Source organism: Urocitellus parryii, chromosome 6, assembly GCF_045843805.1.
Source record: "Urocitellus parryii isolate mUroPar1 chromosome 6, mUroPar1.hap1, whole genome shotgun sequence".
Taxonomy (NCBI): Eukaryota; Metazoa; Chordata; class Mammalia; order Rodentia; family Sciuridae; genus Urocitellus; species Urocitellus parryii.
In genome coordinates, this window is record NC_135536.1 from 177498210 (window position 1) to 177522875 (window position 24666).

General features: G+C 47.0%; 1 protein-coding gene across 1 annotated transcript in view; it reads right to left on the reverse strand.

Moving 5' to 3' along the window:
* LOC113178987 (fer-1-like protein 4) overlaps positions 1-24666 on the reverse strand; it is a 41603-nt gene continuing 16937 nt past the window's right edge. The window contains exons 22-45 of the mRNA XM_026383338.2: positions 21809-21961; positions 20680-20833; positions 20432-20556; positions 19796-19930; positions 19522-19695; positions 18883-18999; positions 18630-18791; positions 14406-14604; positions 14211-14269; positions 13993-14124; positions 12434-12476; positions 12236-12336; positions 12026-12163; positions 11812-11928; positions 5499-5626; positions 5158-5328; positions 4451-4605; positions 3790-3950; positions 3163-3248; positions 1692-1790; positions 1257-1498; positions 481-764; positions 296-396; positions 1-199 (exon numbers count right to left, since the gene is read on the reverse strand). Coding sequence (XP_026239123.2) covers positions 1-199; positions 296-396; positions 481-764; positions 1257-1498; positions 1692-1790; positions 3163-3248; positions 3790-3950; positions 4451-4605; positions 5158-5328; positions 5499-5626; positions 11812-11928; positions 12026-12163; positions 12236-12336; positions 12434-12476; positions 13993-14124; positions 14211-14269; positions 14406-14604; positions 18630-18791; positions 18883-18999; positions 19522-19695; positions 19796-19930; positions 20432-20556; positions 20680-20833; positions 21809-21961 — 3435 coding nt within the window. The remainder of the gene's footprint in view (positions 200-295; positions 397-480; positions 765-1256; positions 1499-1691; positions 1791-3162; positions 3249-3789; positions 3951-4450; positions 4606-5157; positions 5329-5498; positions 5627-11811; positions 11929-12025; positions 12164-12235; positions 12337-12433; positions 12477-13992; positions 14125-14210; positions 14270-14405; positions 14605-18629; positions 18792-18882; positions 19000-19521; positions 19696-19795; positions 19931-20431; positions 20557-20679; positions 20834-21808; positions 21962-24666) is intronic.

Genomic DNA, 24666 nt, shown 5'->3' on the forward strand with positions numbered 1-24666 from the left:
TTAGTCTGAGGGTTTGTGGAGGGGGCTGAAGATGACCTCGCTGATCTGGCCGGGGATGGTGTAGAAGACCAGAAGAAGGAAGACGGTGAGGAGCGCCAGCACGAGCAGCAGCACCAGGATGCGCCAGTATCGGCGCAGGATGAAGAAGACGAAGGTCTTCAGTGGGTTCACGAACCAGTTGAAGGAGGTTTTGGGGCGGCTATTGAAGAAAGGGTGGAGTCAGGATGACCAGGAAGCCCCTGCCGGTGGCCCCCACCGCCCTCTTTCCGACTCTGGCCGCCTGGCTCCCACTCACTTGGGCTTCTCCAAGGGCTCTGGCTCCTTCCTCCCCTTGCCCACTGGCCTCTTCTCAGCCTCCTCCACTGTCAGCAGTTCAAACTCTGCCTCCACCTTCCCCTAGGAAAAAAAAAATACTCCTGCATCATTGGGAGAGAGGCCGAACCCTCAGCCAGGCCTGGGTCACTGCCCTGATGCACCCACTGTAAGGATGTGGACATTGCCGCCCGAGTCGGTGAACTCCAGGTCTTCCGGCCGGCCCTTCCTCCTCTTCTGCTTCCGCCTCTTCTTTCTGGCCTGAGCCTCCCGATCCTCACGCTCTAGGTCCTCTGCCTCCCTCAGCTTCACTACAGGCCACCAGCCGCGCAGGCGGCGACAGCGGAACAGATTGCACCTTGGGCCAGCCCCATCTTGGGCCAACCGCACTGAGCAGTGCTCAGGGTCCCGGGCTCCCCGCACCATGTCTGGCAGTTGCAGCTCCAGCGATCCTGCAGGAGCAGAGCCCCTGGGTTAGCAGGAGACTCAAGTGTAACTGGATTAGGGATGAGGCAGCAGCATACTAGGCTGGAAGTTGGGCACCAAAAGGTGGGATGTGGTGGTCAGGTCCACAGCTTTGGATCACAGTTCAACTACCATCCTGTGGTCAGATCCCAGCAGAAGAGGGCCATGGACTGGGATCAGATTACCAAAGCAAGAACCATGGGGTTGTAGTCCGGGGACTTTAGCTAGGGTCATATCAGAGGATTGAGGCAGGGACTATGGGTACTGCAGTCAGAACTTACTGTGGTCAGGGCTTAATGGACTCAGTAATTAGGCCATAAAACAAAGGTTCAGTTCTGGGGTCTGAAATCCCAGGACTCAGGGCTGGGTTCAAATAGGGAACCAGGGGAGAAGGGTGGTAAGGTGGGGGAGGGGTGGGCAAGAGCAAGGAGGGCAGAAATCAGGGGTAGGGCCTGAGGCTATGGAAGGCTGAGCAATACCTAGGAAGTCGTTGGCTGAGATGCGGTCATAGTCCCAGACCTGCAGGACCAGCACTGCCGGCTGCCGGAACTCAGCTTCTTCCAGAGCAAAGGGTCCAGGACGACGCCAGACGCTCACCTCCCTCTCCGTGGGCAGGTAGTCAAAGCGGAACACGAAGCGCCAGTTGAAGTTCCCCTCCCCAGTTAGGGAGTTGAAGTGAACATCTGTCTCCTGTTTATCATGCTCCAGCCCCTTCACCCAGCTGGAGCCAGGGGAAGGGACAGGTTAGGGTAGCTGGGCATCCAGGGTGGGGCCACTCCCAGAACTCAGCTCCTCATCCAGCTCTAGGCACACAGAGGGCCTGGGGACAGAGCACTGAACTCAACCAGTACAATTGCTATGTGCAATCCCTGCCTTGGGCACAGCCATTTGGACTTCCCTGTCTGCACACCTACCTTTTCACATAGATGTCACTTGACATCTCTCCAGTGAGTGGATTCACATCATCTAGAACCACATCTTCTGTGTTCCAGATGACAACTCTGAGCTCATAGCTGGGGGATGTATTGGGGGCCAGTTAGTTTTCAGACTCTTTTAAAACCTTTTAAAAGGTTCTAGGAGGGACTGCAGGAAGTAGGAAGGACCTGGACCAGGGCCATTGACATTCACTGGGCACCTGGTGTGTGCCTGGCTGGATAATGAGGATGCCTGTGGTCCTGTGAAGGCACAGCCTAGTTACCACTGACTACCCCAGCCAGCCATAGCCAATGGCACCAGGAATGCTCTCCTGACCCAAGACAATGCAAGGAGGCTCTTCTTCCTATAAATTTGGAGTCCAGTCTCTGACACTATGTTGGGCAGTGTGGCATCAAATGCAGAGTTGAAACGACTGCACCAAAATGATGTGCAAGTTGAAGCTTTCGGGTGCAGAAAAGTGGTGAGTAAGCACAGCAGAGAAAGCCAGGTGCAGAGAAAATTTAGAAGAATGGGAGACAGTGGGAATGAGAGCCTGAAGTCCCAAGGGGCAGAGGAAGGGCTGCAACATTCTGGATCCTGCCTTCCTGTGGTCCTGTCTGGGTCTGTCATGGTGTTGCCTGGATAGTTGTTCTCTCTTGACCAGCATCAATTTCCCCTTGTTTGTTGACAGCACCCTGATTTTCTGCTGGTGACTCCCACCCCAGCCCTACTGCCAATCTATGTGATTCTGGTCCTGGCTCCAGGCCATGGAACATCACACAGGACTGGCCAATTGGTGTATTACCCTCCCTGACCACAATAATAGCTTCCAGGGGTAGAATTTGACCCAAGCTGGTCTAATGAGAGGTGGCTCTAGGCTTTTTCTCTAACTTGGAAGAGATTAGTTTCTGCTCAAATGGCCTAGCTCTTAAGAGATAAGCCTGCAACTATCAGAAGCCACCTTGCCTTCAGATTGCCAAAGGTTCCCTGAGAGTGGCATCAAGGAAAGCAGATCCCAGAGGCAGAAAGTAACATATTGCTGACAACATTGATCATCTGGATCCAGCCCTGTCTGATTGGCTATATCCGATTCAGAGCTCCTCTCAGGACGGCACGGTGGGGCACGCCTGTAATCCTAGCATCTACTGAGGCAAGAGGATGGAAAATTCAAAGGCTGGGGATATAGCTCAGTTGAACATGCACAAGGCAAGGCCCTGGGTTCGATCCTCAACACCACCAAAAAAAAAAAAAAAAAGTAAAGTGACAGACACCTAACTACTTACAATGGCTTATAGGACAAAAGGTCAATTAATGACTCACCTACCAAAAACAAAAACAAAAACAAAAAAAACCTGTGGTCAACAGCTTCCACCTGCTTCAGAGAGGTTTTGGATTTTCAAAGGACCCTGGTATGAATAGATCAAGTTGTCCTCCCCCACCCTTTGGGAGGAGGGACCATAACTTTCTCACCTGATTGGCTTCCGAGGCTTGATATCAACTGCAGGTGGAGCAGGCACATCGCTGGGGAAGATATCAATCCACATGTGAAGTGATCCCTGGGAGCACAGGACCAGGTTGGAGGGTATTGCTAGGGACCCCACCTCCTCTAACAGCCTATGGCACAGAGCTGTGCCTTACTCCAAGTAGATTGGGGGGGCAGTCAGGCAGAAGGCAGATTCTGGGGTGCAGGATGAAGGTGGAGCCTGAAGTGGGGGTTCCAGGTCAAGGTCAGGTTGGGGGTTAGGAGTTCCAGGATGAAGTCCCAGAAGTGAAAGACTGAAATCAGAAGTAGGATATGTTGTTCCAAAGGTCCAGATCTTAGTGATCTGGAGTAGAGGCTGCATTGCCCAGATCTGAACCTTGGTGGCCCAGGGGTGGAGATCCTGCAGGATCAGAGTCAGAGATGGGGTCCAGGGATCCAGGATGGAGGTCCAAGACTCCAAGACTGAAGTAGGGATGCTGGTGACCAGCATCAGGAGCCAGAGTCAAGAGGCAGTGGAAGTGCTCAGGTAAAGGTCTTGGGGAAAGGGTGAATCAAGTGGAAATCCTGAAATTCTGGGAGTCCTGTAGTCTTGGGAATGTTGGGCACCCCCTCACCTGCAGCAGTCCTGGGCTGCGGGGATGGTAGAGGGGCCGTGTTTCCACATGCTCAGGCACGAGCTGGATGCCAAGCCCCGGCATCTCCTGCCAACGCCGTAGTACAAGCAATGCCTGGGCCTCCTCAGAGGCTTCACTTGCCACCTTGGGACCACTGCTACCTGGAACAAGAGATGTGTGAGCTTGGGCTCCGCACAGTTCCCCACTGTCCTCCCTTCTTCCCCCAGCCCTCCACAGCACTAAGCTGGGGCCACGCTGCACTGGATGGAGCCCAGGATGGGAAGGCAGGACCACAGAGCACAAATCGTGTATGTGTAGAGCGGGGGACAGCAGGGGGACAAGGGCACAGGAGAGGCTGTAGCCTTTGCTCAGATCCTTTGTAGAGAACAGACCACTGGTTATTTATGAGGCATGAACTCAATTCCACAGCCACATGCCATTGTATGGATGCTCTGTGTTCTGGGAAGTTGATGAACTGTGGCTCTGTGGGGTCCATTTAAAGACCAATGTACTTCATCCTAAATCAACTAAATTAATATTCTCTGTCCGCTGCCTTCAGCAGGCTTTGGGGGAACACACTAGATTGGTACCTGGTGCCCCTATTCCTTATTCTACCTCCATCTTGCTCCCTTTGGCCTGTCCAGCAGAGAGGGGCTGGTACCTGGAGGCAGAGTCTCGGGCGGTGTCAGGAAGACTTTGCTGCCCACCTTGACAGCTCCAGCTCGGTATTCAGGAGCAGGGAGGCCACAGCGTTGGCACAGCCCTGCTAGGATCTGTGAAGGCCGGAATGCATCGCGCCAGGCATTGTACCCATCCCTGAGACAGGAAAGGAAGATGCCTTAGCTGGAGCCAGCACATGGACACAGTTGGGCACAGGAATAGGAATGAGGACCCTTGAAGGATCCAGGTTTGGAATCCAAACTGGGTTCTAGCTCAGTGACAGAGCACTTGCCTAGCATGTATGAGGCACTGGGTTCAATCCTCAGCACCATATAAAAATAAATAAATAAAACAAAGGTATTGTGTCCATCTACAACTAAAAAACAGATTATTTTTTTAAAAGAAGGACCCCAATGGGAGACAGCTTAGTCTTTATCTACGATTAAGATGAAAATCAAAGACGTCAAGGTGCTTCTATGAAAGAGATACCGATATGTCTGTTTAGCAGATGAGGAAACTGAGGCTCAAAGAGGTATTAGTTACAGGATACCAACACCCAATCCCAAGTCTTGGCCACTGAACTATGTCTTGGAGGGGTTGGGCAGTTCCCATTCTATGAAGTCCTAGGATTTGAGGTGAATGGGAATGTAAATTTGAACATTTTGGTCAGAGATTTAGAACAGCTCCTGAGGGCCCTGTGAGACTCACACGTCATACTGGGAAGCCAGCCCACAGTTTGCTCTGTGGTGGCTATAGAATCGATTCTCCAGATCAATGTGGGTCTCCCCGATGAGGTCATCAGAACCCACGAGGTCATGATCAAACACAGCCACGGTCAATTCTGGCTCAGCTGGGAGAGAGATGCTTAGCTCCAGGACCCTGGCCGGGAGGGAAAGTGGCTAATGACACCTCTATGCCCTCATAAGTAGTCTGGAGTGTGGGTGTCCCTTCCCATGCCATCATCAACCAGCTACTGGGTGAGAGCCCTTGGGCCACAGGTTGGATGGCCAAGGTGCTTGCCCATTCCCAGCCCCAGGGCCCAGCCTCACTCTCCAAAGATGGGGTTGAGCTGCTTGGGGATGTAGCGCTCCTTGGTGTCTTGCCGCTCCTTGCCAGTGCTCACTACCACATAGGGGTCTGCTTTGCCATTGGGGTCTGCAGGAGCCAGATTGGTAGCCTAGAGGGAGAGGATGAGGTGGGATTGGAATAAGCCTCACTGTCATAGCCCAAACCCTTATTGGACCTAACCTCAGAATAAGTGTAAACAGAAAGTGGCCAAGAAGAGATCTGAGAGCTATGACAAGATGATTTACCTTTTCAATTTGGTTATGAAATACTGAAGACACAAACAGCTATAATGAAAAATATACGGAAACAGGATATACTTGGGAAGGTGCATTTGGAACTCAACTATTCAACTGGTAACTTTCCATACTGACAGATTTTTGTTTCATGATGAGCATATTTTACTTTTTAAATTAAGTATTTTAACTAAAATTTTACAACAATACCTTGAGCTTGTGCATGCTTGGCTTAATAGATAAGACATTACCAATAAACTGAAAGCCCCTAAATAGGCTTCCCTGATTTAGTCCCTTCTCATCCCTGAAGTCACCTGAACACTGTCTTTCTTTCTTTTTTTTTTTTTTTTGGCACTGGAGATTGAACTCAGGGGCATTCAATCACTGAGCCTCATCCCCAGCCCTGATTTGTATTTATTTAGAGACAGGGTCTCACTGAGTTGCTTAGCACCTGGCTTTCTGCTGAGGCTGCCCTTGAACTCATGATCCTCCTGTCTCAGCCTCCCAAGCCACTGGGATTACAGGCGTGCGCCAATGCGCCTGGCTCACCTGAACTCTTAGGTTAATCACTCTCAGGTGTGTTTATACTTTTATTCCATATATGTGTATCCCAATATGATATATATACATATATACATGTATACATATATACATATATACATATATACATATATATATGTGTTTGTGTGTGTGTGTGTGTGTGTATATTAGCGCGTTTTAAAAATGTGCGTTTTAAACTTACACTGAGGTTGGGTTTTTTTTACATTTTTTTTTAAGAGAGAGAATTTTAATATTTATTTTTTAGTTCTCAGCGGACACAACATCTTTGTTGGTATGTGGTGCTGAGGATCGAACCCGGGCCGCTCGCATGCCAGGCGAGCGCGCTACCGCTTGAGCCACATCCCCAGCCCCACACTGAGGTTTTTTTTTAAATTTTTTTTTAATATTTATTTTTTTAGGTGTAGTTGGACACAATGCCTTTATTTTATTTACTTGTTTTTATGTGGTGCTGAGATCGAACCCAGGGCCTCGCACTATCGCTGAGCTACAACTCCAGCCCTACACTGAGGTTTTAATTATTAATATTTCACTTTTAATTTTTTCTCCAAAGGTTTTCTTTATTTGTTTTGTGGTGCTGGGATTGAACCTAGGGCCTTGCACATGGTCTACCACTGCACTGCACCCCCAGATCCTCAAATTTCTATCTGGTCCTTCAAATTTGCTGTTTACTTTTGATAGTCTTCTTGTACCTTACTCATTTAAAATTCATTCTTGTTTTTCCTTAAATACTTCATACCTAGTAATTTTATATTCTCAATCTCTTTATTCCGATATCTGTGACCCTGGGCTCTGAAGCTGTTATTTTTGCTAATTCTCACTCATGGTGATTTGTGTCTTGGTATTCGGTATTCTTATCATGATTCTTATTTGGGTTAGCTCATTCTACGAGCCTAATTTGATCTTCCAGAGAGGGTTTGCTTTTGCTTCTGCCAGTTTCCTGAACAAACTACCAGCCTGCAACCACTTTCAATTCAAATCCTCCAACTGGGATTTGGCAATGACGTGGAGTGTGGAACTTGTGTCCCCAAACTGCAAGACAGTGGTCATACATGCTCAGGAGAGATTTTCCCCTCTAGCCAGTGCCAAAATTAAGACAGGCAAGTGCCCTTAGTGTCCCTTCTGACTGGCAGGTTCATGTTTTTTCATCCTTATGTTGAGGGGGTAGCCTTTAAGGTGCTCACCTCAGAGGGGCCCTTCTGCCCAATTCTTCACCCTAGGAAATCCCTGGGCCTTCTCTCCTGTCCTGACTGCATGGCCATCCACAGGGACGTTCAAGGTCAGCAGTCTCTGGCAGGTGAAAGCCTCCTTTCGCACTCAGTTTGCCCCCTAAGTTTCTTAACACCATGTTCTCATTTTCCATTGTTTTTGTAAGCTTGTTTTTGTTTTGTTGGCACTGGAGATTAAACCCAGGGGTGCTTCACCACTGAGCCACATACTCAGCCTTTTTTATTTTTTATTTTGAGACAGGTTCTTGCTAAACTGCTCAGGGTCTTGCCAAGTTGCTGAGGCTGGCCTCCAACTTGCCATCCCCCTGCCTCAGCATTCCAAGTCACTGGAATTATAGGCGCACACCACCGCACCCAATTCACATTCCATATCCTTTAAAAAAAATATAGTTGTAGAAGGATAGCATGCCTTTATCTTTAAAAAAATATATATATTTTCTTTAGGTGTAGATGGACACAACACAATGCCTTTATTTGTATGTGGTGCTGAGGATCAAACCCGGTCCTGCCTGTGCTAGGTGAGTGCTCTACCGCTGAGCCACAATCCCAGCCCCAACATGCCTTTATCTTATTTGTTTATTTTTATGAGGTGCTAAAGATTGAGCCTAATGCCTCACACATGCTAGGCAAGCGCTCTGCCACTTGGAACTACGGCCCCAGCCCCAATTTCTGTATTCTTGATGCTCTGACATCTGGGGTTTACTGATGTTAAATTATTCTCCAACGTTGTTATAATAATATCTATTCAGTGGCAGGCAGAATAATGTGCCCCCACAAAGATATCTTCATATTAATCCCCTAGACTTTGAATGTGTTAGGTTACATCTCAAGAGGGACTTTGCAGGTTAGGGATCATGAGATTACCAGTGTCGGCCCAATGGGATCACAAAGGTCCATATATGTGAAAGAAAGAGATAGGAGAGTCAGGGAGATCTGAGGATGCTCTAATGTTGGCTTTGAGGATGGAGGATGAGACCATGAGCCAAGACACACAGGTGTACTCCAGAGGCTTTCCTGAAGCAATGAACAGATCCTCCCCTGGAGCTGTGTTCTTTATAATGTCAAAGGGTACAAACAGCCCAAATATCTGTGGACTGGCAAATGGATAAACAAAGTGTAGCATGGGCACAGAGCGAAACATCAAGTTGTAAAAAGAAATGAAGTGCTGAGACATGCTACGACACTGTGAACTTTGAAAATTTACGCTGAGGGCAAGAATCCAGTTACAAGTGGGGCTGGGATTGTGGCTCAGTGGCAGAGCACTTGCCTCACATATACAAGGCACTGGGTTCAATCCTCAGCACCACATAAAAATAAACAAATAAATAAAGGTATTATCTCCATCTACAAAGAAAAAAAAATTTAAAATAAAAGAATCCAGTTACAAAAGACCACAAACTGCATGACTGCATTTATAGGAAATGCCCAGAACAGATACTTACATAAAAACAGGAAGTACCTTAGTGATGGCTTAGAGTTGGAGAGAATGGGGAGTTTGAGGAGGTGACAACTAAAAAGTACAGAGCTTTTTTTTTTTTAATTTTTATTTTTTGGTACTGGGGATTGAACCCAGGGGTGCTTACCCACTGAGCCACATCCCCAGCCCTTTTTCTATTTTATATATAGAGAGGGTCTCACTGAGTTGCTTAAAGCCTTTCTAAATTGCTGAGCCTGGCCTTGAACTCATGATCCTCCTGCCTCAGCCTCTAGAGCCACTGGGATTACAGGTGTGTGCCACCAAGTTCAACCAGGGCTTCTTTTTGAGGTGTTGAACATGTTTTAAAATTGATTGTGTCCGTAATTGCATGATTTGAGAATATATTAAAAAACAATTGAACTGTGCACTTTAGATAGGCAAACTGGATGGTATGTGAATTAAATCTCAATAAGGGCTGAGGTTGTCGCTCAGTGGTACAGTGCTTGCCTCACATGTGTGAGGCACTGGATTCGATTCTCAATACTGAATATAAATAAATGAATAAAATAAAGGTCCATCAGCAACTAAATTTTTTTTAAATCTTAATAAAGTTGTTACAAAAACATAAAATATCAAATCATTCAGCATATGACACAGGTCCCCTCTTCACATTTCATCCTTCCTTTCTAGAGATAAAAGCTACCACCTTGATCGTTATAATAACCATGCTCTTGCTTTTTCTTGTAATTGTATACCTACAGTTTAGCTTTGCCTAGTTCCTGCTGTCCTGATCCCTTTCTTTCTACCTCTTTCCACTTAATTTTTTTTGTAGTTGTAAATGGACATAATGCCTTTATTTTTTATTTGTTTATTTTCACGTGGTACGAAAGATTGAACCCAGTGCCTCAGGAGTGCTCAGCAAGCGCTCTGCCACTGAGATGCAGCCCCAGCCCCTTCCCTCACCTTCTTTAGGAACCAGTCTCTTTAGTTTCTGGTTAATCTTTCCTATATTTTTGTTGCACACATATTTTCCTGTATCCTCTTCTTTCTTAAATAGAGAGTAGTATCCTATACGTACTCTTTTGCATTCTGCTATTTTGACCTTACAGAAGATTCTGGAAATTACCCCATAGAGATGGTTCATATTCTTTTTTCACAGCTGCCTAGTACTACATGGTGTGGACGTGTCATAGTTTATTTACACACTCTTCTGTGCATGGGCATTAATAAGATTTCATTTTTAATAGTCTTTCATTTTTAGAAATGTTATTTTGTTATTCCCACAAATTGCTCTGTCACTTTTTTTTTTTTAGAGAGAGAGAGAGAGAGAGAGAGAGAATTTTTTAATATTTATTTTTTAGTTTTTGGCGGGCACATGTTTGCATGTGGTGCTGAGGATCAAACCCAGGCCGCACGCATGCCAGGCGAGCGCGCTACCGCTTGAGCCACATCCCCAGCCCCTGCTCTGTCACTTTTGATGGCCTCTTATTTTCTGCTTGCGAAATACTTTAAACAAGTGCTTTACATTCTAATATTGGAAAATTCTAACATCCAAAGTTTTCAACTTTCTAATTCTCCTTTGTGTTGTTTCTTCTGATGACTTTTTCTGATAGATTGTTTTCTTCCATATTTTATAATTTTTGTATTGTGAATCCACATTTGGACATTTAAATCTATGGAAACTATGAAGCTGTGTTTGGGATCACTTTGTGCCAATCTCTCAGTTTGAATTTTCTAGACTAAAACGATCATTTAAATTCATGTTTTAACAATGTGAGGGCAGAGCTGTGATAAATTCTCAAGGAAGACTTTTTTTTTTCTATTTTCCCACCTGGAACAGAGGCTGAGATGGCCTGTTGACTTTACAAGCTCCTCTCCGGTGGCCCGGCTTCCTCTTGCCCACCTTCTACTGAGATCCTGCTTCATGCCAGGGTCTCGGTTCTGGTCCCCCACCTTGCACAGGCTACAAGAACCCAAGGCCCAGGGTCCAGGTGTGGACAACCCTCTCAGGACTTCATGGCTAGTCTTCCATCCAGGATTCCCATTGCTTCTTCACTATCCTTTCTTATGAGCTTAGTATTCATGTAGGCCTTTTAATTTTAAATTTAAATTTAAAATCTTTTTTGCAGTGCTAGGGATGGAACCTAGGATCTCAGCATCCAGGTGATGACTACCACAGACCACACCCCAACCCACAACCTTAGCATTCACTTCAAAGACTGTGTGTCTAGCATTTGTAGATGGACTACAAAAAGAATTTATCTCAGACCATCCGGTCTGCCAGTTGCTCAAAGCAGAAAGTCAAGGTAACTTCCATGACCAAGTCGAAATCCTAGAGTCTTAGATGATGGTAGAATATCTCTTTGAATGCTTAGTCAGAACCCAAAACAGATAAAACTACAGCATCTGCTCTGGTGACAGGGAGTGAAGTGACACAGCAACCCACTCATTCCTTGTTACTCCCTGAGGATACCTTTCAGAAAAATTTAGGGGCCTGCTGACCTCTGCATGAAAACCACAGCAACACAAGTAGCTACAGGGTATTTGGTAATAACTATTCTGAAACTCAAGATTCAGAGCTACACTCACTCCCAGGCCATTGGACCAGAACTGGGAACCAGCGTCAGGAGCCCTACACTCTAAATTCTAGCTCTACAATAAACAAGTTTTGTAACCCTGGAGAGTCTCCTAATTTTGATTTCCTGTCTAAAAAATGAAGACATGTAAGGTGCAGTGGCACATGCCTGTAATCCCAGCTGCTTGGGAGGCTGAGGCAGGAGGATTACAAATTCAAAGCCAGCCTCAGCAAAAGCGAGGCGCCAAGCAACTTTTCTCTGCTGGTGTTGGAGACACTCACCTTTACAACATACACTCTGACCAGGAGCTTGATGGGCCGATTCTGTGGGATGCCCCGGGAGATCTGGGGCTCAGCATGTGGCACTGCCTCTGACTCAGGATAAATGAGAAAGGAGCCCTGGAGTGGAGAGAGACCGAGAAGGCCCCGGTAAGAAAGTTTTCTTCCTGAATCCCTGTCTGTGCTCCCTGGTCCCCCTTTCCTTCCCCAAACATGCCTTGAACTTGCCCACAAGATGTCCAGACCCTTCTTCCCCTGCATCTCCATCCTGGCCCCCTTGCCCTCGGTAGAGGGGAAACACATTCAGCCAGTCTTCAAAGTGGTGAAACTCCTCCTCCAGGGAGCTGGTGTAGATCTGAAAGGGGAGGGCCTCAGAGACAGCCTGGCAACCAGAACCCAGGGACTCCCCCGTCCCAACACCAGTCACCTTCAGGGTGGCGATTGCTCTTTTCTGAGATACAGAGCGTTTGGCATCAGCCTCACCCTGGTCCTTGGCCTCCCCCTCCACAGAAATGAGGTTGACCCCATCTGGAAACAGCAGAAGTGTCTCAGGTCAGGAATATCTGGTGGGGTAGAGGTGGGGGGAGGGACAGATGGAGCAAAAGGGAAAACCTCAATCACTTACCGGAATCCCCAGGCTCATCCATTTCATCCTCATCAAGATGGGGCTGAAATCAAAGTGCAATTCAGACTTTTCTCTACCCTCTTCACTCCTTAGTCTACTCCTTTTCTGGGATAGTAAGGGGGGAAACTTGGTTCAAGTTCCAGCTGTGTTAAGGCGCTTCATTTTGGGGGTGGGGGGTACCAGGGATTGAACTCAGGAGCACTCAACCACTGAGCCAACCCCCAGCCTTTTTTTTTTTGTATTTAGAGACAGGGTCTCACTGAGTTGCTTAGCACTTGGCTATTGCTGAGGCTGGCTTTGAAGGCTTGATCCTCCTGCCTCAGTCTCCTGAGCCGCTGGGATAACAGGTGTGTGCCACTGTACCCAGCAAGACACTTCTTTTTCAAAACTTATAATTATTATCTACTCCTGCACTATCAACACAGTTACCAGCAGCCACATGGTGCTACTAAGCATATGAAATGTGGCTAGTGTAAGCTGAGATGTGCTGAAATATAAAATACACAGCAGGTTTTAAAGACTTGCTATAACATGAGAATGTAAAATAGCTCATTTTAATTTTTTTTCCAGTACCAGGGATTGAACAGGGGTGCTTAACTACTGAGACACATGCCCAATCCTTTTTATTTTTTATTTTGAGACAGAGTCACACTGAGTTGCTTAGGACCTCCCTAAGTTGCTGAGGCTGGCTCTGAACTTGCCATCCTCCTGCCTCAGCCTCCTGAGCCGTTGGGGTTACAGGTATGTGCCACCATGCCCAGCTTCACCTGTTTCCTTTTACAGGGAAACACCTGTTTCCTTTTCCTGTTCCTTTATTTTAATGTGATAAGTATAAAAGTTAAGATTACATATATGTCAGATACTAGGGATATAGTTCAGTGGTAGAGTGCTTGCCTCTGAGTTCAATCCTTAGTTCTGCAATAAATAAATACAAAACAAACAGGGCTGGGGATGTAGCTCAGCAGTAGAGCTCCCTGGGTTCTATTCCTAGTACCTGGGGGGAAAATGATTATATATATATGACTTGCATTATATTTCTATTGGACAACAAAGCTCTAGATAATGAAGCTATAATAATCCCATCTTCCAAGATTGTGGTAAAGAAAAGATAACTGTAATAAGGAGCTCTAAAAAACTATAGAGCTCCGTGTTTGCTAAAATCATTCCCTTTTGTTTTTTTTTTTTTTTTTTTTTTTTTTTTTTTTTTTTTGATGCTGGAGCTTGAAGCCAGGGCCTCACACATACTAGGCAAGTGTCCTCCAGTTTTTGGGTTTTTTTTTTTGGGGGGGGGAGGTGGGTATTCATAGGGATTGAACTCAGGGGCACTGGACCACTGAGCCACATCCCCAGCCCTATTTTGTATTTTATTTACAGACAGGGTCTCACTGAGTTGCTTAGTGCCTTGCTTTGGCTGAGGCTGGCTTTGAACGTGCAATCCTCCTAGGTAAGTGTACCCCATTGCTCCATTGCCCAGGCTGGCCTTGAACCTACAATCCTCCTGCCTCAGCCTCCCAAGTAGCTGCGACCCAGCTCCCACCCTGGGACCCTCCCTGTCCCACCTGCCCCTGGAGCTCCTGCAGTGAAGCGTAGTACTTGGACCACCAGTCGAGCTCTTCAGGATCTGGGATGTCCTCCTCCAGCTCCGGGCCTAGACTCAGGAGGCCTCCTAGGGGGAGCTTCTTCAGGGGAGCCTGAGGGAGAGAGGCCCCAGTCACTCCAACCCAGCACCATCCAAGCCCTGCCAGCCCCTTCTCCTCCCTTCTCCAGCTGCTATCACCTTCAGGAGCTGTGTGGATCTCCCAGAATCAGCCAAAAGGGAATCCAGGGCCTTCTGTCCTGAAAGCCGGGAAGTGGCACCACAGGAGGTCAGACAAGTAGAAGTCACATCAGTGCTCCATTGGAGGTCCCGGGGGCCATCTCTACCAGGAACCAGGGGGGTTCTGTCTCACAGTCCTAGCAGAGGGCCCCTTACCTTGAAGCTCCTTGGGTACCAGGTCTCCCGCCTCCTCCTCCTCTCCCTCCTCCTCAGAGGGATCCTCATGACCCTGAAGTATGAACCGCAGCATGTGGGGAACAATGTGGGACCCCACAAGGACTGTGCGGCCAAAGGCCCGGCGCTCAATCACCAGGATGCTGAGAGGGGGCTGCAGGTAAGGCTGCTCTGGCAAGTCCTGGGGAAGGGAAAGAGGAACTGTGTCTCCAGAGAACTGGGAAAAGGGAAAAGCAGCCCAGAGGCAGGCAAGAAAGAAGCAGGTCCACACCTGCCCCCCAGGCCCAGCTCTACCACATCATCTCGGTTAAGTCACTGCTTTCTGACCCTGTGACCCATGTGAAAAAGCAACACAATCCCGGCTCAAAAGACTGTTGTAAACTGGGAGTAGTGGTCACTTCTGTGATCGCAGCCACTTGGGAGGCTGAGGCAAGAGGATTGCAAGTTCAAGGCCAGACTGGGCAACTTAGAAAAACCCTGTCTCAAAATATAATAAAAAGGGCCAGACACGGTGGTGCACACCTGTAATTCCAGTGGCTCCAAAGACTAAAGTAGGAGGATCACAAGTTCAAAGCCAGCCTCAGCAAAATTAGTGAGGCCCTAAGCAACTCAGCGAGACCCTATCTCCAATAAAATTCCAAAATGGACTGGGGGTGTGGCTCAGTGGTTAAGTGCCCTTGGATTCAATCCCTGGCACACACACACACACAAAAAAAAAAAAAAAAAAAAGGGAGAGAGAGAAAAAAAAGAAAAAAATGTATATATACATATATGTATAGTAAAAAAGGGCTGGGGAATAGAGTGCTTGCCTAATGTGCAGAATTCTAAATTCAATCACAGTATCACAAAAGAAAGAAAAGAAAAGAAAAAGACTATTTGGGCTGGAGATGTGGCTCAAGCGGTAGCGCACTCGCCTGGCATGCGTAGGGCCCGGGTTCGATCCTCAGCACCACATACCAACAAAGATGTTGTGTCCGCCAAAAACTGAAAAATAAATATTAAAATTCTCTCTCTCTAAAAAAAAATAAAAAGACTATTGTAAATATCACATGACATAATAGATATAAAAATACTTTCTGATAACACTACAAAGTGCTATTAGAAATACAGGGTTGTTGGGCTGGGACTGTGGCTCAGCGGTAGAGCGTCCCCCTAGCTCCGGCGGGACCCGGGTTCGATCCTCAACGCCACATAAAAATAAAGGCATTGTGTTGTGTCCATCTACACCTAAAAAGTAAATAAATATTTTAAAAAAAGAAATACAGGGTTGCTGTTGTTATTCTTACGTAAAGTACCAGTGCTTAATTTGCTAATATAGATTTAGAACCATTAAATCAAATATGGCCTTTAACCCAGTAATTCTATATCTATCAATGGATCCTAAAGGAGAAAAAGACGCTAATTACAGCACTGGATATCTCTCTTTATTTTTTACATATGTGACAATTATAGCACAAAGAAAAGATGAAAGAATGGAGCTCCACTGGAAAAAAATTCTATATTTTACTGGAATTAAATTATTAATCTGAAATAGATTGTGAAAAATCAATATGTACATTGTTACCTCTAGAGCAACTACTAAATAAAAATCAATAAAGCAATTAAAGCAGTATACAAAGGAATATCTACTTAATGCAAGAGAAGGCAGTAAAGAAGCCCCTAAAACACAAAGCATAGAAAACAAATTACAAAATAGTGGATGTAAGTAAATCATACCAATATCAATAATAATGTTATTATATTAAACATGCCAATAAAAATATAGAACTTGACAACTGAATGGGAAAATAAAGATGCAACTCCATGCTAAGAGATATTCTCAAGATTCAGAAAATGTAGGTTGAAAGTAAAGGAATGGACAAAGATAAATCATGCAAACAGCAACCATAGACACCTATCTTATCAGAGAAAATATACCTTAAGACAAAAGTTTTTACTAGAGTCAAAGAGGCTTGTTTTACAATGGTATATGTTAATTAGAATATATCACAATTATAATCACATATGCACCTAACAACAGAACTTTAAAACACAATAAGTAAAAAGTGACAGATGGATCAGGGATATAGCTCAGTGGTAGAGCACTCATCTAGCATATGTAGTGTTCTAGGTTTGATCCTCAGCAACCAAACAACAACAAAAAGGTAAAATTGAAGGGAGAAATAGACAATCCAACAATAGCAGTCATAGACTTCAATACCCTATTCTCAATAATGGATATAACAATTAGACAGAAAGCTATCAAGGAGGCCTGTTCAAGAGGTTTTTTGTTTTTTGGTTTTTTTTTTGGTACTGGGGATTGAACTCAGGGGCACTTGACCGCTGAGCACATCCCCAGCCCTATTTTGTATTTTATTTAGAGACAGGGCTCACTGTGTTGCTTAGTGCTTCACTTTTGCTGAGGCTGGCCTTGAACTCACAATCCTCCTGTCTCAGCCTCCTGAGGCACTTTGGATTACAGGTGTGCACTTCCATGCCTGGTCAAGAGGTTCTAATAACATTATCAAGTAAAACTCAACACAACTGATATCTACAGAATACCAAGCAACAACAGAAAAATGCACATCTTCTCAAGTGCATAGTGGAAAGAGGAATGTGTGTTTCCCAGTTTGTACCATGAAGTATGAAATGAGAGGAAACACCTTGCTGTGGTCTGAAGGTATGTGTTTCTCCAAAATTCATACATTCAACCCTAACCAAACTAATGGTATTAAGGTAGGGCCTTCGGGAGATATTAGGTCATGGGGGCAGAGTCTTCCTGAATGGGATTAGGACCCTTACAAAAAAGTCCTGAGGGAATCCCTTCCTATTTTTGCCATCTCACTGTGACACTATACACTGAAGGTGCTATTTATGAAGAGCAGGCTCTCTTTAGACACCAAATCTGCTGGTGCCTTGACCTTGGACTTCTCAGTCTCCAGAACTGTTTTTTTTTGGCTCTGAGGATTAAACCCAGGGGTGCTGAACCAACCCACTGAGCCACATCCCAGCCCTTTCTGCTTTCTATTTTCACATGGGGTCTCAATAAGTTGCTTAGGGCCTCAATAAATTGCTGAGGCTGTCCTCTAACTTGGGATTCTCATCCCTTAGCCTCCCGAGTCACTGGGATTACAGGTATGTGCTACCTTGCCTGATCAGCCTCTAGAACAGTGACAAATTTTTCTTGTTTATTAATTATTTAGTCTAAAGTATACGGGAGTGCAGCCAAAATGGCTGAGCCACATCCCCAGCTTTATTTTGTGTTTTATTTAGAGACAGGGCCTCACTGAGTTGCTTAGCAAGCAATCGCTGTTGCCGAGACTGGCTTTAAACTCACAATCCTCCTGCCTCATCCTCTGAGTCGCTGTGATTGGGTGGCCTGTCCCTGCCACCCAACGTGCACCCAGTGCTCAGGGGCTCGACCAGGGGTGTCAGATCCTGGGGCTCCACATCACTGGAGCCCCTTTTGCTTTTGTACCCATTTTACACATAGAAAAACTGAAGCTCAGGTAAAACAAGTGATTTGGTAAGATCTTAAGTGGCACTGTCAGAATTTGACTCCAAAACCCATAGAATGGTAATGGCATATTATACAATGTGTTTTTCTTCTCAGCCCTTGTTTGTCCACTCATTCAAAAGAGCCAAGAGAGCAGCAGATTAATCCAGAGATCAGCAAACCACAGCCCATAGACCAAGTCTGGCCCACTTCCAGTTTTTATAAAATTTCCTCGGAACACAGTCAAACTCATTCATTTGCATGTTATCTACGGTTGTTTTCATGCAGCAATGGCAGAGTTGACTGGTTGCAGCTGAGACTGATGGCCCACAAAGGCTAAAATAGTTATTATCTGGCCCTTTATAGAGAACTTGCTGAGCCAGGTACCATGGCACATGCCTGCAATCCCAGAGACTTGGGAGGCTAAGGCAGGAAGATTATAAATTTGAGGCCGGCCTGGGTGATTTAGGGAGACCCTGTCTCAAAAAATGAAAAGGAGCTGGGAATGTAGCTCAGCAATAAAGCTCCTGGGGGTTCAATTCAGTCCTCAAGAATACACACCCTCTCTCTTTCTCACACACACACACACACATACACACACACACACACACACACACACACACACACGTAAGTCTTCTGTTTGGATCTAAGATAACCAGGTGGAAATTCACCGCCCACTGCCCTCTTTCACTTCTCTGCCCCAAATTCCTTGTCCCCAGCCCACGGCTCACCACTGTCAGATGTGTGACAAGCTCAGTGAAATTGGGGTTCTCACGGTAGCTGGCCAGGACCTCAGATTCCACACGTCGCCCAGCCACTTCCAGCACGACCTGGGGCTGCTCCACCTCAAACAGGTGCACACGACCGAGGCCCCTGAGACCCCAGAATAGCACCTAGGGCCAGGAAGTGGGAGAGTGAGGGGCCTGCACCTGACAAGAGGACACCCATGTGAGGGGGGCAGGAAGACGTTGTGCCTGGTGCTACCTCAACACGGAACTCCCTGAGCACTGGGCGCACGTTGGGTGGCAGGGACAGGCGTCCGGAAAGGGGCTCGACCAGGGGTGTCAGATCCCGGGGCTCCACATCACTGGGCACTGAGGGCTGCAGAGGAAAAGAGGTCAGAGGTCAAAGAGGAATCAGGCCAAAGGAGAGAAAGCCTGGGCTTGGGGAGGGGAGGCCGAGAGCCCCTGGTGCAGTGCAGTGCCCAGGAGCCAGCAAGGCTGGGAGAGGGAGTGGCTCTTGAAAAGCAGCGTATATAGGGGGGCAGGTGGGTAGGACGGGATGGCACCAGAAGACACAGCCAGGGCGCTCTGGGGTTGAAGGCCTGGCGAGGTGAACCCATGAGTGACCCCATGACAGACCTCCAGCCTGTATTCTCTGGAGGGTATTCTCAGGGGCACTCACTGAGCCACATCCCTAGCTCTTTTTATATTTTATTTAGAGACAGGGTCTCGAGGAGTTGCTTAGGACCTGGCTAAGTTGCTGAGGCTGGCTTTGAACTCGTGATCTCTTGCCTCAGCCTCCCCATCTGCTGGGATTATACCCATGTTTTATATCCCCTGGGGCTCGATGAATAACAAGATAGGCCCACAGCCTGTGCCAGGTGGGCCTCCGTACTCTGACCTCAAGTCCGCCACGGTAGTCCAGTTCAATGAGTTCAAAGGTGGCAATGAGCTCTCCAGCTGCCCGGGGTCCCTTCCTCACGGGGAAGAACTGCAGCTCAGGGTGCTGGTATGGCTCCTCCACCAGCTTTACCCTGGGGGCAGCCAGTGCCCTGCCCAGGAACACTGGGGGGCCCTGGGTGAGGGGCAGGGTGATAAAAACAAAAGATGCTCAGAGGAGGGACATCAAGAAGCAGGGGCAGACAGGAGCCCAGGTGGGGCCCGCATGCACTCACAAGCTTATTGTGATCAAAGACACTGACGACCACCAAGGGAGGCTCCTCCTGCAAGTGCTCCCGCCTCCCGTCCACGATCAGCTGGTCAAATACCAAGAGTTCATCCCACAGGGGGCTCAGCGTCTGCTCCAGAACCTTGGGGGCCATGGAGAGAAGGGGGCAGTGGCAGGTGTCAGCAGGCAGCTCCCCACATGTGTGCCAGGTGGGCATTCCTGCTCTAAAATGGTACTTTCTATTTTTGTGCTTCAGCCTGTATTCTCTGGAGGGTATTCTCAGGGGTACTTAACCACTGAGCCACAATCCCTAGCTCTTTTTATTTATTTATTTATTTTATATTTCATGAAAGAATCGGGATAGATGAAGACCAACATCCTCCACTGGGGTCGGGCTGCCCCTCCCAGCCCTGGCTCTCCCTGCTGTAATCTGCTACCTTCAGAACCTATCCTAAAGTTAACCCCAGGAAATGACTCCTTTCCCCTGAGACCTCAGGTTCTCCACCACCAGCTACAACAGCGTGGTCCTTTCCACTGTTCTGCCCTGAAAAGTGGGTAGAGACTTAGGGCCATAGGGAAAAGCACAGTCCCACTCCACCTTGTGCCCCAAGATCCTCCAGCCATACCCCAGCCTGGCCCTTACCCGTGTGGTCTGGCACTGGGTAGAGATGAGGACTCTAGCAAAGGGGTCAGAGAGGCCACTGTCATCTGCTGCCAACACGCCTCGGGCCTGGTATAGGTGAGCACGGAGCTGGAAGTAGCTGAAGTCTGGGGTGTGGGAAAGGAAGGTGCCATGCCCATTCAGGCGACCCCTCCCATGACTCATGAGCTCCCACCTTGGGCAAATAATGAGGTGAGCCCTGTGCCTGCCCCGCCCAGCCTTGCACTCACCATCCCGGTACAGGCTGTGGGGCAACCCCACCGAGGGCTTAGGCAGCAGGTCTGGGGGCAGCTCGGAGGTGCAGGCCTTGGCTTGCTTGCCCAGCCCCAGCCACAGGAAGAGCTCCAGCTTGGCACAGACCTCCCCAGGGGCTGCCCCTGGTGCCTGTGTGGGAAGGAGGCATGTTGGGGCCTCAGAGGCCTCCTCTTCTTACCCCAGCTAGGCCCAACAATCCTGTGGCTCCAAGGCACACCCTGCTCTTTCAGTCAAACTGTGCCCAAGTTCCACACTGGCTTCTCCCCATCCTCTGGGTTTTAGATTCAAGGTTGTTTCCGTAGAGATGTCCCTGGCCATCTTATCTGAGCAGGTTTTCTCCACCCCCTTGGTCTCTGTAACATCTTTCTTGGCAATTCCTACAGGTTGTGACTATTCTTCTTACTCATTTATAGATGTATAGTCTCCCTTACGAAACCCCACCCTCCAAAAAGATGAGGAACATGGCAAGGGCTGCATCCCCAGGGCTACAACAGAGTCTGGAACAGAGGAGGACTTCAGTTTGAAAAACAGTTCCTCTTGCCTCCACTTTTGCACTCCACTTCATGCCCTGCACCCCATACCCCGTCCCTACACCTCCTGGCTAATGCTGTCACTTCCCCAAAACTCCAGCCCCAAAGCTACACTCTGACCTCTGCCCTCCCTCTTTTGTTCCCTCCACCCTCAATATATTCCCTGTCCCCAGTTCCAAGAGTCACAACAATTCACTATTAGAGATCCCTTTGATATCTTGTCTAGGGATGCCTCATTTAGAAATGTTTTGCCTGAATATCAGTTACCCTTATAAGAGACTGACTAATCTCTCTCTCTCTCTCTCTCTCTCTCTCTCTCTCTCTCATCACTCCGCCATGTATCAGAGCCTGGTCAGCAAAAGAGCCAGTGCAGGCCAAGGGCTAACAACTTTGCTGTTTACTTCATTTCTAAGCTGACCTGGGCAAAGCTATGATCTCCTTTTGGCTTTTGGGGGCAAATGAAAAGAGCTCAGGGTCCTCTGGCTGGGAACCACAGGCCTCCACTCTTGAGGCCCCCCCTTCCCTGAGCCACACCCCACTCTCCCCAGCACCCTCACCCCAGGGCCCCCCTCACTGTGAGCAGCAGACTCTGGATCTTCCCACAGTCCCGGCCTCGCTCCTCCTCCACCACAGAGAACAGCACATCCTGGGCAGGGATCCGGGCACAGGCCACACGGCGGCGCCCACTGAGCATCCAGACCAGCACATCAGGGAGGGGCGGCTGTGGCTGCCATTGGAGAACAGGGTCATCCAGGCATCTGCAGCTGAGGCCACCTGCTCCCACAGCTTGGGCTAGACAGACAAACCAAATATCCATCCCAGCCCTGACCTCCCCTGAACCCCAGATCCATGTGGCCATGTGCCCCTGACGTCTCCTCTCAGATGCCTCATAGAACACCTGAGACTCACCAACCTCAGTTCTTCTTTTTAAATTATAATAAAGTTACATATAACAAAAAAAATATATCACCAAAAGCATTTTAAGTGTAAGGTCAGTGGCATTCACACTGCTGTGCAGCCACCACTGCCATCCATCTCTAGAACTCTTTTTTTTTTTTTTTTTTTTGGCGGGGGATGGGGGATACCAGGAATGGAACTCAGAGTCACTCGGCCACTGAGCCACATCCCCAGTCCTAATTTTGTCTTTTATTTACAGATAGGGTCTCACTGAGTTGCTTAGAGCCTCGCCATTGCTGAGGCTGGCTTTGAAGTCTTGATCCTCCTGCCTCAGCCTTCTGAGCTTCTGGGATCACAGGCGTGCGCCACCGCACCTGGACAGAACTCTTTTCATCTTGCAAAACAGAACTCTGTTCCCACTAAACACTAACTCTTCCTTCCCCCTCTTCATCCAGGCCCCAGCTACCACCCTTCTACTTTCTGTATCTATGAATGGGACTATTCCACGTGCTTTGTACGAGTGAATTCCTCAGCATTTGGTTCTTTTGTGCCTGACTTATCTCACTTAGAACAATGACCTCAAGGTTCAACCATGTTGGAGCATGTGTCAATCTGATATCTTTACCTTTCCCTCCTCCTGAGTTTGATCCTTACCCAGTTTCCCCACCAGATGTCCATTTGCATCAGTTAAATACTGATGCAGATGTCAGTTTTCTCTAACATCCAATCACCGAGTCCTGCCACTGTCCCCCTTCTCTCCTGTCCTTACCATCCTACTTCAAGACCATCCACAGTCAATGGCGACAGTTCCTACTAAGTCTTCCTGCTTTCAGTCTTTCCTCCCAACCCATTTTCTACTATGAAAAACCATTTCCCCCTTCCTCTGGGTTTTAGTCAGTGTTGTTTCTGAAGAGAAATCCTGCCTGGAGGTTCTCCCCCTCCCTCTTAGCCTCTGGAACATCTTTTATGGCAATTCCTATAGGTCACAACCAATTTTCTTATTCATTTACAGATGTATAATTCCTCTCTTACTAAAACACAAGCCCCAAAAGGTGAAGAACATCAGAAGGGCTGGATCCCCTTGGCTTAATACAGAGCATGGAACATAGTAGAACTTCAAATATCACAGAGTTCAAAAAATTGCTAGAACTGCTTGATAGGAAGCCCAAACCTGACCCTCTCCCTCCCCTATTCAAAGCCATCATCCCAAAATTCCATTTTGAGTAATATCACGAGCTAGAAATTAAGATCTTCCTCTCACTAAAAACAGTGAAAGTGTCTGAGTAAAATATTTATATTTTTTTAAAAGTCCCCAAGGATCAGACAAACCTCTACATGAAAGTGGGAACGCAAGGAGGTTAGCAGAGAATTTAAGCCATTTTTGCTACAAGGGTATTGGCCAAACCTGGCAAACCTGAGCTTCTCATGACCTGACAGTGAGAAAAAGTAAAATAAAATAATAAAATAAAATAAAATCTCAGATCTCACTCAGGACAGGAGTCTAATAGGAGATCTCTCCCATCTCTGGAAGCCAGGATCCCCACCACCACCAAAAAACAAAAACAATCAAACAAAACATGTGCCTTCGGGATAAAAAGTAACCCATAAATAAACTTGGCCACCCTTTCATTACCCAGGATCTATAGGAAAAGTTGCCTGGTTGAGTGAAGTGATGAAATTGTTCCCAAAAAGAAAAACCACAAGCTGACTTTTTACTGTGTCTGGGTGCTGCTGGATATCAAGTTTTAGTTTAAAGTTATCTAAATCAGAAGCAAAGTCAAATGCTTTCCAGAAAAAAAAAATGTACATTTATTCCAAGACTCAAAGAATTCCTACAAATGATATTTTAAGGGAACACCATTATCTGGATAGGAGTGGATGGTGTTGAAGTAGGATGGTAAGGACAGGAGAGAAGGGGGACAATGGTCGGACTTGGTGATTGGATGTTAGAGAAAACTGACGTCTGCATCAGTATTTAACTGATGCAAATGGACATCTGGTGGGGAAACTGGGTAAGGATCAAACTTAGAAGCAGGGAAAGGTAAAGACATCAGACTGACAGATCTAGCAGATCCTAGTCAAAAGCCAGTAAGCCAGAAGGAAACAGAAACAGAGAGTAATACCAGACCCACCCCCTACAAAACAACAACATCCAAAAAATATTATTGGAAGCATTATAAAAACAACTGTGCTTGTTTTACTAAATAAAACAAAAGACAAACTTAACTGAGAATAAGAAACTGTATGGGGCTGGGGATGTGGCTCAAGCGGTAGCGTGCTCGCCTGGCATGCGTGCGGCCCGGGTTCAATCCTCAGCACCACATACAAAGATGTTGTGTCCACCGAAAATTAAAAAATAAATATTAAAATTCTTTCTCTCCTCTCTCTCTCTCTCTCTCTCTCTCTCTCTTTAAAAAAAAAGAAACTGTAAAAAATAGTATAGAAGATGTGAAAAAATAGGATTTACAGAAATGAAAAGTGGAATGATTGAAATAAAAAATTCAATAGAGGTACTTACATAGTCTTCTAATGTTG